The 12,948-nt window shown below is 44.2% G+C and overlaps 1 protein-coding gene across 6 annotated transcripts in view; it reads left to right on the forward strand.

Annotated features, from left to right (window-relative positions):
• Positions 1 to 12,948, forward strand: part of THADA (THADA armadillo repeat containing) — a 327,427-nt gene that overhangs the window by 222,817 nt on the left and 91,662 nt on the right. For all 6 annotated transcript variants that reach the window (XM_086701217.1, XM_086701218.1, XM_086701219.1 and 3 more), the window contains one exon: positions 4,540 to 4,655. In XM_086701217.1, coding sequence (XP_086557343.1) covers positions 4,540 to 4,655 — 116 coding nt within the window. The remainder of the gene's footprint in view (positions 1 to 4,539; positions 4,656 to 12,948) is intronic.

Below are 12,948 nucleotides of genomic sequence, written 5' to 3' on the forward strand. Positions count from 1 at the left end.
GAAAGAAGTCTGAGCTCAGTAAATACTTTATTTTCCTCTTGTTTCTCCAAAAGTTAAAAAGAAAGAAAGAAAGAAAGAAAGAAAGAAAGAAAGAAAGAAAGAAAGAAAGAAAAAGGCACATAAGCAGTGATAAATGACACTGACACTCCACCTTAGGCCCGCGAATAATAGGCAGTCGTGGGTGTGACAGTGAACTGGACCCCCGCAGGTGACTGTTGACCCCCAGGTCTTCTGATTTTTCAAAAGAAGTTGGAAATCAGGATGATTCTGATGTGAAATCTCCCAGTTCGTAAATGACGGGCTAAAACTACTGTGTAGGTCAAAGAAAACACCTGCAGCTGCTTTGAGCCCACCCACCATCCTTGGCTCTCAGTATCTGGTTTTTACCCTCACCACCTCTAGCCTAGACTAATAGTAATCTTGGTCATCCTGCCCCTTCCAGTTCCAGCCTCCACACTGCCCTGGTCTTTCCTTTCCAAATGACACATCTAATTATTTGAGCACTGTTTCTAAAGCGGCCTTTGCCACCTACAGAACAGAGGATGCGTCCCTTGCTGGTGCATTTAAGATCCTCCTCATTCTGACCTGACTCCTCTTTCCAGCTGTGTCTTCTATCACCCCACACACCGCTGACTGTGCTCTCGCCACACACAATTACTTGCTGTTCCCTGAGCAGTCCTGATGCTTTCCTTCCATTCATAGGTTTTTTAAAGAACAATTATAGGGGCGCCTGGGTGGCTCAGTCGGTTAAGCGTCCGACTTCAGCTCAGGTCACGATCTCGCAGTCCGTGAGTTCGAGCCCCGCGTCGGGCTCTGGGCTGACAGCTCAGAGCCTGGAGCCTGCTTCTGATTCTGTGTCTCCCTCTCTCTCTGCCCCTCCCCCGTTCATGCTCTGTCTCTCTCTCTCTCAAAAATAAATAAACGTTAAGAAAGAAAGAAAGAAAGAAAGAAAGAAAGAAAGAAAGAAAGAACAATTATAGATTTCCAGAAAAACTGAGCAGATAGTACAGAGAGTTCCCATATCTTCCTTTCCTCTCCAGTTTTCTCCTGTTATTAATATTTAACATTGGAGTGGTATGTGTGTTACCATTAGTGACACATTATTTTTAACTGAAGTCCATAATTCACGTTAAAGTTTATTCTTTTTGTTGGCGATACTGATATTTTAATACCCTTTCAGATTTTTCTTTTATAATTGAGTTTCCTCTGCTTGCACGGTCTTCCCCAGATTCTGGCAAGATTTGCTTTAAGGCCAAATAGGAATATCACTTGTTTTGCAAAGCCTTCTCTGACTATTTTTGGAATGGGGGCTGGAAGGGAGGGAGCAAACAGGAAAAGGGAGAGAACTAACATTTTTATCATGTGCCTAATGTGTCAAGTAGTAGTATATATTCCTTTGAGTCTTTCTGCAGATACTATTATACAGTGTTTCACTGAGGAAGCAGAGGTTAGGTAAGTTGCCCAAAGCCCCACGGCTAGTAACTGGGTGGACACCCATGTCCACCTGGCTCCAGAGCCTGTACTCCTCCCTCAGGGCTGCATTTACCCACTCTGATCTGGCCTCCCTGCTCTCCCTACTGCAGTGAGGGGTGCAGTGTTGTTCAGCTCTGTCTTCTCCTCACACGTGTTTGCAGCAGCTCACCAAACCCAAGGGCATGTGTCCCAAAGGCAGAGTCCGTATGGGAAGAGGCACCACTTACCGGCGTCAGTTCAGCAGAGGTTTGTTCAGTTCCTGCTCTGCACCGGACTTGGTGGAGGGTGAAGCCAAGCATAAGAGGAAGGTGATGGCGATGCTGTGTGCAGGTCATAAAATTGCGACCAGGCAGAGTCAGGGAAGCTATGGACTTTCCGTTTATCTGTGACTAGGATGTAAGCTGCGGGGAGCAGGCATTCATTTGTTCTGTGCAGAGGCTCCTAGGACAGTGCCCAGTAGTAATTGTTGTTTAAATATTTGTGACAAGTTTGGGCCACCTGAAGTGACACTACACTTCTTAGACTGCTCACGTGCATTCCGTGGGTCACACAGCTTCGCTTTCTCTTTGGGTTCAGCGCAGTCCTATATCATAGGCTGTTCGCAAATTGTCCCAGGCCTGGGCCAGACTGTACTCCTGGCCTGGAAGTTCTCCTGAACCAGAACTTTCAGGGAAGGAGGAAGGAGGAGGAATTGCTTTGCCCCCACCGTCTTTTCAGATCCTGGGAGCTGCCTGGTGCTTCTGGACCTGACCTTGGACCGTAGTTCCAGAGGCCCAGCCTCACCTCTGGACTTCACCCCAAACGATGGCCTCATTTTGCTTGAACAAATTAAAACAAACCCTCTAAATGTCATGTGAAGGTAGCCATGTGTTCAAATATAGTCATTAATTTTCTTAAAGAAAAAAAATGATCTCAAATACAGTAACTTGTTTCAGACATTTGTTTACAAAGCTTTTCTCCCCTCTCCCCGTCTTCTCCTCTCCCTCTCCTTCCCTGCCCGGTTTTCCCTTGACTTCTGTGACCCTGTCTTTCACTTCTCTGGCCCTGTCTCTCCTACATGCTTCTTTCCACCGCGGTTCTTTTAAGTGTACCTCCCTCTGCAGTTGTCCCATGTAAATAGATCGCTCTCCGTTCCTGGTGAATAACCAGGATCACAATTGTTGTCTGGGTTGTGCCCAAGGTGACAGAATTGATGGACCTGGAGGCTGATTTTCATAAACCAGAGCTATGAAGCGTTTCAAAAACAGCCTTGTTTTTGCCAAGTAAGGTGAGCAAATATAGGACTAAGTTTAAACATCCATCAGGAGTTATTTTTGAGGCGATTGCTTCTAAATGAGAGGCATTCGAAAATCTCACAGCTTTCTTTACAAGTAAATTCCACAGTCATGTATTTTGCTGGTGTCTGCTGATTAATTACGATCCTGTGACACCATGAAAAACCCTGGTGGTTGGTTGTGTGCAGCTGTGGAGAAAAGTAAAGCAAGGCCCAGTGAGTTTGCCAACTCCTTCAGGATAGTGCGGATTCAGGCAGAGGGAGGTGTTTTTTTTTCTGGCAGTCACCACAGAAGAACAGAAGCCCCAGCCAGACCCATTTCTCCAGACTTCTCGACGGGTGGTTTGTGTCCCTGCGGGGGTGTGGTGAAGTAGTGATACTTGATCTGTTGCCTCTGAATAACAGATCCATTATTAGAGGAAGCATTTTCAAGTCTCCACATCGGGATTGTGTGCCTTCTCCTATACGATTACTTGTGTTTAGACGACAAAAAGAAAAAAAAAATAGTAGTTACATATAGTAAAGTAATCACAGTGTATTTTGATTCTTTAACCAGAGGTGCTCTGCATGTGTTTGTTGTTGGTAATTGCAGACGTCTGACCCAGGAAAACAGCCAGCTCACTCCCACTTAGGGGTCTGATGATTCTGGATCTCTTTTATCTTGGCCTCTTCCTTTTTCTCATTATTCCCTTCCATATTTAACTTTCACTTAACGCTCCTCGTTGGCAGGAGAGAAAAAGTTGAATCTTGTTGCTTAGGAAGTCATCTGTAGCTCTGGTGAAGGACACAATAGGGAAAGAAAACAGACTAATTATTAAAATAGACTTTCAAAGTTCTCAGTGTGTTTATCCATACTTGTGTTGCTCCGCCCACCTCCCCCCCCCCCCCCCCCCCCCGCCTTTTGATTTCCATAATGGGGCTGAAGGGTTTCTGTGACATGCGTCCTTCTCCTTGGCACTGGCTGAGGTCAGAGGATCTCTCTCTCTGCTGCAGGTGCAGGTTTGTGCTCCTCACAGTGTTGTTGATGTCATCACTGAGCGTGAATCCACAACATGCTTACGTAAGCTGCGTGCACACGCACACAGTCATGGGTCTGCTGGATCTGTGGCCTTCATTCTAAATAGAAGCCACCTAGAGATACAACAGGATTTGTCTTTCTCTGCTCAATTCTAATATGTAATGCCATGTAGAGTGAGAATAGGATGCGTCTGCCTTGGTGCCTCCATTCCGGACATCTCCGTGGAGAACTGCTAAAAATAAAATCTAAACAGTTTACAAACATCACTACCCTGTGCTTGCAAAGGCAGGCATCATTGTGGCCTGCTTCTTTGGCCAACACTGTTCTGATAAACCCAGCACATGAGCCAGTTTGGACTGTGAGACCGTTGATTTTTCCCTCTTCAGCAAGACTTTGATTTTGAAAAGGTACATTTTTTTATATGAGACCACTAACATAGAGCAAGTCGTTTGCCTTTCTTTGCTAAAATCAATGTATAGGTTTTCTGTAGCTAGTAAGCTCTTGGATCAAATAACTGGTCCCTGAATAGTCCCCTTTGCTTGGAATTGTGCAGGGAACCCAGGGCATAGGTCGGGATCGAGGACATAGGGTTCTTACCAGTTGCTGTGTCTTCCCACACCAACGTGGTTTTCTGCAAAGAAACCAGAGCTGTGTTCTGCAGGTGTCTGTTTTCTTTGAGGGGAATATTTTGAGGAAACCTAACAGGGAGGAACTGAGCATTTAGGAAAAATATATTTTCACAGCAGGATATTGCTTTTTCTCTTTTTTGGTTTAGGTTTTCCATTTGTTACAAGCCTTCTCAGACTCCAAATACAGACTGAATGCATACTTTCAGCAGGAGCTGGCTGACGTTGCTGTTTGTACCAGAGCCAAACTCTGGCTGGCCGAGAGGTATGTTAAAACCCCACATGAGCGAGGAGTTATCAAGGGTTAGGAATACATTGGAGAATTGCTGTTTCTAGTTGTGGGAGTTTTAAAAGTCGTTGGCATGAGTTTTATAAACTTATTGGAGTATTTATCTTTTTAGAACTTTGGGTTGTGGTAAAGAAAGAAAAATATTTTCCTGACAATTTTTCTGAAACTGCTCTATGGCTGGGGGGCATGTAATATGGCTTTTTATCTGTCCACCAATCAGCTTGTTTCTATTAATACCTGCCATGTGCCCAAGCCTGTGTCAGATGTTATGGCAATGAAAGGCAATAACTGACTAAATCATGTGGTACAAACTCTTAGGCGCCATGGCAATTCATAGATTAAAGATTGGGGTAAGACTTGAATAGGTACGGGGAGACCATTAGGGTGTGAATAAGAAAAAGACGTGGAAGTTGCCCCTTGTAAGGTAGGTAGTAGAATAGCTTGAATTTTGAATAATCAAGGCAAAGGAGTGTGGATACATTTATTTTTTCACTCTGGCCATTGTCAATTTATCGTGGAACTTAGAACATTTACTATGTGAAAGATGGAACAAAAAGAATTTCTCATTTAATACGCAGGGAGTCCTCTCTATAACATTGTGTTCAAATCTGTGTCTGTAAGACTCTGATGTTGGTAGGAGAGTGTTACTGCAAGGACCCCCCCCCCCCCCCCACACACACACACACACACTGTGTCCTCTGTAAGCTCCAACACACTGGGTCCAGCAGAGGCCCACATGCTACCACATTCCATGCTGGAGTGTCTTGCATTTGGTTAGGAATCAGTGCATTGGTTGTCTAACATAGAAACCTTTTTTGTTTTTCAAAAACGAACTTTTGTTCCCTTTTGTTGGCTCCCTACCTTTTGGAGGCAGGAAACGGGTATAGTATGAGGCCCGAGAGTCAGTGTAATCCAACAAAGTCTATTGAACACAGGCTGTAGCCTGTGGCCTTTGTGTTAGGAGATGGAAGGGACGCAGATATAGAAGAACTAGCTCTGACTTCAAGGAACTCACATCCAGGAGGTAAGGCAATAATCTGCATCCAAATGATAAGGGTAATAAGAAATGTATGTAATAAGCACAGGAGTAGCCCAGAGGAGGGACGGGGAAGGGCCTTCAAGAGATGAGTAGAATTTTACCAAGTGGCCGGGGCAGGGAGGGCATTCCGGGCTCGGGTAATGTCAGAGTCAAGAACATGACTGCGTGAAATGGCAAGGCGACGATGGAGAACTATAAAGGTAGCTCTTCTGGAACCTAGTAGAAGGTACATGAGACCACGGAAATACGTGGAGGCCACTCGGCGAAAGCTCCTAAAGGAAACCTTTAGGCGAAAGGGAGCCCCTGAAGAATTTCTCAGTGTGTAGATATGAGTCTCCATGTCTGTCTAAATACCTATAGCTTTGGATGGGGATATTGATGGGGAAATTCTCTCATGTCTGAAATGCCAGTAAAGTGATGGTTACCTCTTATTTTTAGACCAGTTTTTGTTTTCTCTCTTTTATGTAGAGAGAGCGAGTTGATTGACCATAAACTGCCTCTGAGCCTAGTATCGTTTGCTTTTCATGTGGCTTTTAGGTAACTCCCCTAAGCTGCCTTTTTTGGGAGAATAGGGAATTATAATCACATTTGTGCTCTCATCTGTTTATCAGTTAGCAGGCCAGGTCCTCCTAGCTGTTGTTTCTGGGGATCCGGAAGTCAGGGCTCTCCAGGAACCATCCTATGGAAATCTCTGTTTCCATCCAGGAATACCCCAAGAGGGAACCTGAATCTCCTATTCTTCAAGTGCTATAAAAGAGTTTCTGCCCCCTTAGCCTGCTACCCTTTCATGGCTGTCATAAAAAATCATCATCTGCTGGCTTCCTGAGCCCATTCCTTCTTGTTGGGTGGGAAGGAGCAGATGGTGTAACAGGCCAGCATTTGAATGGACCTTCGTGCTGTGCAGTTAGTGCCTAAAGATGGATGACCAAGCTGCCTTCAGCCTCCTCTTCAGCTGGAGAGGACCCTGTGGCCTCTTTAACTTTCCCTCTGGTCCCTATTGCAGTTTTCTATTTAGGTTTTTCAGCATCATCACTCCCCACCCCCCTACCCCCCCCCCCCCCACACACACACACGCACTTTCTCTGATTTTTCTCCATGACATTCCAGCCCTAGAAAACAAAAGCATGAATCACCGCAGTTCACTGCGTTTCCACCTTCCTTGCTGAGAGTCTAGGAAAGCCACTTTTATGTTTCCAGTACAGTCAACTCTTTATTATCCAAGTGTGAACTTTATACTTTGTGGGTGGTCTGTAGGTGGTTCCTAACACCAGGCTTCCTCTTGCTCCCAACACACTTTTACCGTATTAATCAGGATGTGTTCAGAGCCTGAAATAAAGTTTGGGAGGAAAGCACACTGCCAGAGCACAATTCATTCCAAAGCTGTGTATCAGTTTTTCTGTATTATCCACCTCATTGACATGATAACCTTGAGGTCCCCAAATAGAAAAGTGTACAATTGTATATAAGTGATGAAGCTTCAGCCTGCCCCGTGAGACACACCTGCCTTGTCCCTGAGGCCCTTTCAGAGTGTTGCTGTGGGAAGCTGTGTGTCTAATACCTCCATGCTCACGTGAGCCCATTCTGGGTCCTAATGGGCCATTCTTGAAGCCAACCCCTGTGTTCATGTTATCACCTGCCTTTCCCGTGAAAGACGTGGCAATGTGGAGTATTCCCGGTTCTAATGGGATGGTAACCTTCAGTTCTAATGCTGAAGAGACTCTTTATGTCCCTAGCAATTTACATATGAAAGAAGAATAAATGTTCCTTTGTGCCTACTAAGGATTTTCTGTATCTTTTGAGTATAAGCTATGAAACATTAATGTTACTGAAAAAAAAAAGTTTAAATTTTTTCTTCTACAATTTATTTGATTATTGACTTGAGTTCATTCAGTCCAATAAGTACATAAACATTAGTGAGGGTGTCATTTATTTGTCCTTTTATTCCCGAAGAAGGTTTTTAAAAAAAAAAAAAAAAAATTCTTTGGAGCCATTGGATAACCAATTCGGTTTTTAAAATTTTGACCCTGAAACTGAGGGCACATAAAATAAAGACTTTTGTCATATATTTATGTTTTGACTTTGCAAGATTAATTGGGATTTATATGAGGTGGTTAAGCAATAGCCATGGAGTTGTTGGGGAATTTTTGGTGATGAACGGCCAGCTGGCAACATGGCCTGAGGAGAGGCCTGGGCTTCTGCTCTTACAGGCCGCTTTTCATTCCAAGATGTCAAAGCCTTTATGGAAATCAGCTCATTAATCCTTCAAGTTCCTTCCTTCCCCTTTTTCCTCCATCCCTCCCTCCTCAGTCCAGGTCAGTGTCTCTCTCATGGCGAGAAGGCAGTTTACCGGCTACTGAAGGAAAATGAAGCCGACCCAGGCCAGAAGTGGGGTGTGCATTGGGGTCCGTGGCAGGCCTGGAGAGGCTGGCTGCAGGTGCTCTGCGAGGGCTATCAGCAGTCTCCTGCCGCCACTGCCCCCCCTCAGCCCCCCCTCCCCGTGTGGCCCCGTCTGCCACCCTTGCAAATGACAGATTCTAGCCCTGCTGCCCCAACTGGATTGTAGGCCCCACCTAAATAGGAAGGACTTTTCGAAAGCCCTGTCAAATAGGACTAAGAGGTGAAAAGACTTACTATTTTGATTAAGAGTTGGAATTATTATTTGGGGCTTAAAATTTTTCGGAAATCAATTTGATTATAAAAGGAAGAAGTGTGTGTGTGTGTGTGTGTGTGTGTGTGTGTGTGTGTGTGTGTGTTTAGATAAATGTGGTGAACTGAATGAACCATCAGACTAAATAAGTACAATGGATGATGGGATGACCAGGAAGAAAAATGTGCCCCACTAAATTTTTTTCACCTTTTTTTTTTCTTGGTTGTCAGTGTAGTGTATGCTTATCCTAGAAAAGTAGGCAAGTGCGAAATTTGAAAGCGAAGAGAATTTAAGTCTGCTTTTACCAACATTCGGGTGGAAACCACCATTTCTAATTCACAGTTTTATGTATGTACTTACTTCATCTTTTCTCCTGTGCCTTTTTTTTTTTTTAACAGAGTTGAGGTTTTGCTGTAGCTAAAAGTTAGAGCTTACTTTTTTCACTTAACAGTATCATGAAAGTATTGGCTATTATTATTAAAAACTCTTGATGATGGCCAAGAAGGAAAATAGTATGGTGTTTCCTCAAAAAATTAAAAATAGCATTACCATATGATCTAGCAATTCCACCCAAATGAATTGAAAACAGGGTCTTGAAGAGATATTTGTACATTCATGTTCACCGCTGCATTATTCACAATAGCCAAAAGGTGGAAGTAATGTAAGTGTCCGTTGATGGATGAATGGGTAAACAATGTGATATATATGGACAACATAATATTATTCAGCCTTAAAAAGGAAGGAAATCCTGACAAGTGCTACAACATGGATGAACCTTGGGGATATAATGCCAAGTGAAATAAGCCTGTCACAAAAAGACAAATGTGGTTCTGATTCCACTTACACGAAATACCTAGAGTAGTTACATTCATGGAGACAGAGTAGAGTGGTGGTTGCCAGGGGCGGGGGAGGGGGAATGAGGAAGCAGCATTTAAAGGGTATAGAGTTGTAGTTTTACAAGATGGAAAGAGTTCTGGAGTTTGTGACTCTTGGTATTGGCATTTATTAAGTACCCAGATTGGCTGATGGTGAGTTTTTACTTCAGGCAGTAGTTCTTAATGCTGATGGCTGCATATTAGAATCATCTGGAGAGGTTTTAAAACCTGATGCCAGGTTCCCCCTCCAAAATTTCTGATTTTTTTTTGGTTGAGGGTGTGGCCCAAGAACTGGTAGTTTTAAAACTCTCCAGGAGATAGTAAAATTCAGTCAGATTGAGAGCTACTGATGTGTTCTTGTGCCCTATTGTGTCTCACATCTCCTTGAGAAAGAAGATGAAGGATGAACATCGAGCAAAGTAGCAGTTATGTTAGAGGGCACTTGTGTTTTCTTCTAAGGCCACAGATTCATTTAAGAAAGTTGGAACGGGGCGCCTGGGTGGCTCGGTCGGTTAAGTGTCCGACTTCGGCTCAGGTCATGATCTCGCGGTCCGTGAGTTCTAGCCCCGCGTCGGGCTCTGTGCTGACCGCTCAGAGCCTGGAGCCTGTTTCAGATTCTGTGTCTCCCTCTCTCTCTGCCCCTCCCCTGTTCATGCTCTGTCTCTCTCTGTCTCAAAAATAGATAAATGTTAAAAAAAAAAAAAAAATTTAAAGAAAGTTGGAACGACCATCCCTGTAGCCTGCTACCCAGAAGATACAGTCATTAACTCTTTAGTGCCACAGATGTGCCAGTGTGAGGGGCCACACCGTTGTGCACTTTCATATACGAGTAAATTTCTGGGATAGATTACTTGAAAGATGCCTCAGGAAAGATATATTAAGTTATGTCAGTTGCCATCAGAAGTGCCATTTAAACCTGATGCTCTGGTGTGGTCTACTGTCCTAGAAGCTTATGGCTCATTTTTGGTTTTTGAGGTAAGGCTTGAATAGAATAGGCTATATACCTGTATCACTTTCTTCAACAAATATTTATTGAGCCCTGCTGTATGCCAGACTGTATTAAATACTGCAACTATCTATTCAAACCAGACTTCGCTGTAGAGTAGTCAACAGAACAGAGTCTTGTTCAATAGAATCCTAGACCTAAAAACTCTCACCTGGAAAGAATCATGAAGTCCATTGCAGTCCACTCCCATCCCCATGCATATGGGAGAGTATATAGCTCAGAGAGGTTAGGAGATCTGTTTGTTTTCTCACAGCTGACCATGGCAGGGGTGAGATTCTATCTGATAACAATTAACATTAGGTCCCTCTTCCTTGTGGGGCTCTTTATACTGGACCCCATTCTCTACAGCTGTTCGGTTTCTTTATGTCAGGCTTTAAATGGTGTCAGCTTACATATTGTCTAGAACAGTGTTTCTCAGACCTTAATATACACGTGAATCACCTGGGGATCTCCTTAAAAATGAAGACTCTCGTTCAGTAGGTCTGGGATGGTGCCTGAGATCTTGCATTTCTGACAAGCTCTCTTGCAATTCTGATGCTGTTGGTTCCGGAACACAGTACATATTTTGAGGGTCAAGGGTCACTGTGGTCATCCAATCCATGCCTCTTTGAAATACTCCCACCTTCACACCCTCATTCTTAAGAGCTAGAGCTTAGGGACACAGGAGAAGGCTAAGACTACTGAAGGTGTCAGCCCAGAATTCTTTCCCCATCCACCTGGAATGACCTTCCCGGAGGGGCTGCATGGCTCCAGCACTTCCTATGAGGAATGCACACTCCCTTGTCTGGGCAGCCATCCCAGTGCCCTCAGTGCCTAGGGTAGGACCAGTGCTTGTTGGCATGCAGGGAGTATTATCATTATGAAAATAACAGTCTAATAATCTGGTGAGAAAAACAGCCTCTCAGGAAGACAAGAAGAGGTCCCAAGGTTACTAGGAAAACAACCTTGGGCAATACAGTTTTGAGTAAAACAGTCCTGATGGGGAGAAGAGATGGTGGAGGGCACTAATGTTTGTTGAAGACCACTCTTCGTGCTAGACTTAATGATTTGCTACGGCAAGTTAGTTCTTTTTTGCAAAAAGTATTGGCTATATGATCCCTCCACCTCTCCATACGGCTTCCCCATCAGTGCTCCTGACACCCCCTGTTCACTCCTGCGTGTGCTCCTCATGTGCTCCTCCTTGTCCCCAGTGCTCACTGCCAGCCACTTCCACATCTCCTTCCCTGTCCACCCCCATGTCCACTCTCATCTGTTCTCCCCATTTTCTCTCTTGGTTATTGGGCCCAACTAAGCAGAGTGGTGAGCTCCTTGAAGGCCTTGGATTTAAATGTGCAAGGAAAATCTGCTCACAGAAGACGAAGCTAGGATGGTTTTTTTGTGAGGCAATCCCACTTCTGCCCCAGGGGGTGTCTGTGGCCAGCGGCAGAAGTTCTGGTTTGGGATTCTGTTTTGCTTGACAGCTGAAGATGGCCTTTACTTTCTAGCCACCAAATTTATTCACACAAGAGAGTATACTTCCCAAGCAGGAATACAGGGGTTTAGGTCCGATTTGGTTTTCCCACTGTTCCTTAGCCCTTCTCAAATCCCTCGTGCCTCCTGGACTGCCCCCCCCCCGCCCCCCAAGGAAGAGGTCCTTCATTTGCAACTGCTTGAAATAAAGAGAGGCCTCAGCCCTATGCCACAGCTGCAGGTTGCTGCTTCGCTCCCATGCTGCTGAAATGAATCCAGTCAAGAAGGATTGTTAAAATATTCTGATGCTCATGTGGCATTTTAAGGCTATCATTTGTGGTCCCTGCCAAAACTTTAAGGGAAGCAAGTCCTAACAGGGATGGGTTGGTTACATAGCAAGTTTCCAGGCATTGCTGGGGGGTTGGGTTTTGCTTTTTCGGTCTGTTTCTTTGCTCTTTTTTTTTTTTTTCCCCAAAAAAGATGTGTTCCCAGTACTCCTGTCCCCCCTTCTTTTTTAAAACTGTTTTTCTTTCAACCCCCAGATTTTACAGGGGACGGAGATTGCCATTAGGACTACTCTGAGCCCTCCCGCTCAACCTACTTGAGCCTCACACGTATTTGAAAGATGAGAGAGATGAAGTTGGTGTATCTCAGACCCAATCTTGTTGAGATTTGTTTGCTTCTCTCTCAAACTTCTCAGAAATGTTTAAGGTCAAGCAAGATACCTCGGGATGAGATCCTGTTTGTATTTTTTAAAAACAGAGAGAACCATTGAGTTAACACGTTTCAACCCAAACCAGTGGACGAGATGCAAAACATTTTCCTCATTCTATATTCCTTTTAAAAATAGGTCACATTTTGAAGGAATAAGGTGTTTGAGAAGAAGTGAAGCTTGAGAATATATGAGGTATTTCTTGTTGACAGTCTGAGCTTATGGAAACTTGTCAGGTAAAAGTAGTCACAAGAGATCAATATATTAAACTGAGCCTTTGAGCAAGTTGCCCAAGATCAAAGCTTCTTCATATTGCAGTGAGAAATAAAAATAGGTCTTCCAGGCAATGACACATCAAGAATCCCGCTGCCAACTGCTGATGCTTTCTACTTTTCAAATATAGAAATCTGCAACCCTAACCTGGAAATGGCACTTAGTTCGATAAAGGACTCTGAAATATCTGTCTTGCTCCACCTGTAGCTGTTGGCTTATAGACGTATTGCTGTTGGAAGATTTGGGCAATGTTGTCATTGCCCAGCTT

The sequence above is a fragment of the Puma concolor genome, chromosome A3 (genome assembly GCF_028749965.1).
Source record: "Puma concolor isolate L17-30 chromosome A3, mPumCon1.1.hap2, whole genome shotgun sequence".
Lineage (NCBI taxonomy): Eukaryota > Metazoa > Chordata > Mammalia > Carnivora > Felidae > Puma > Puma concolor.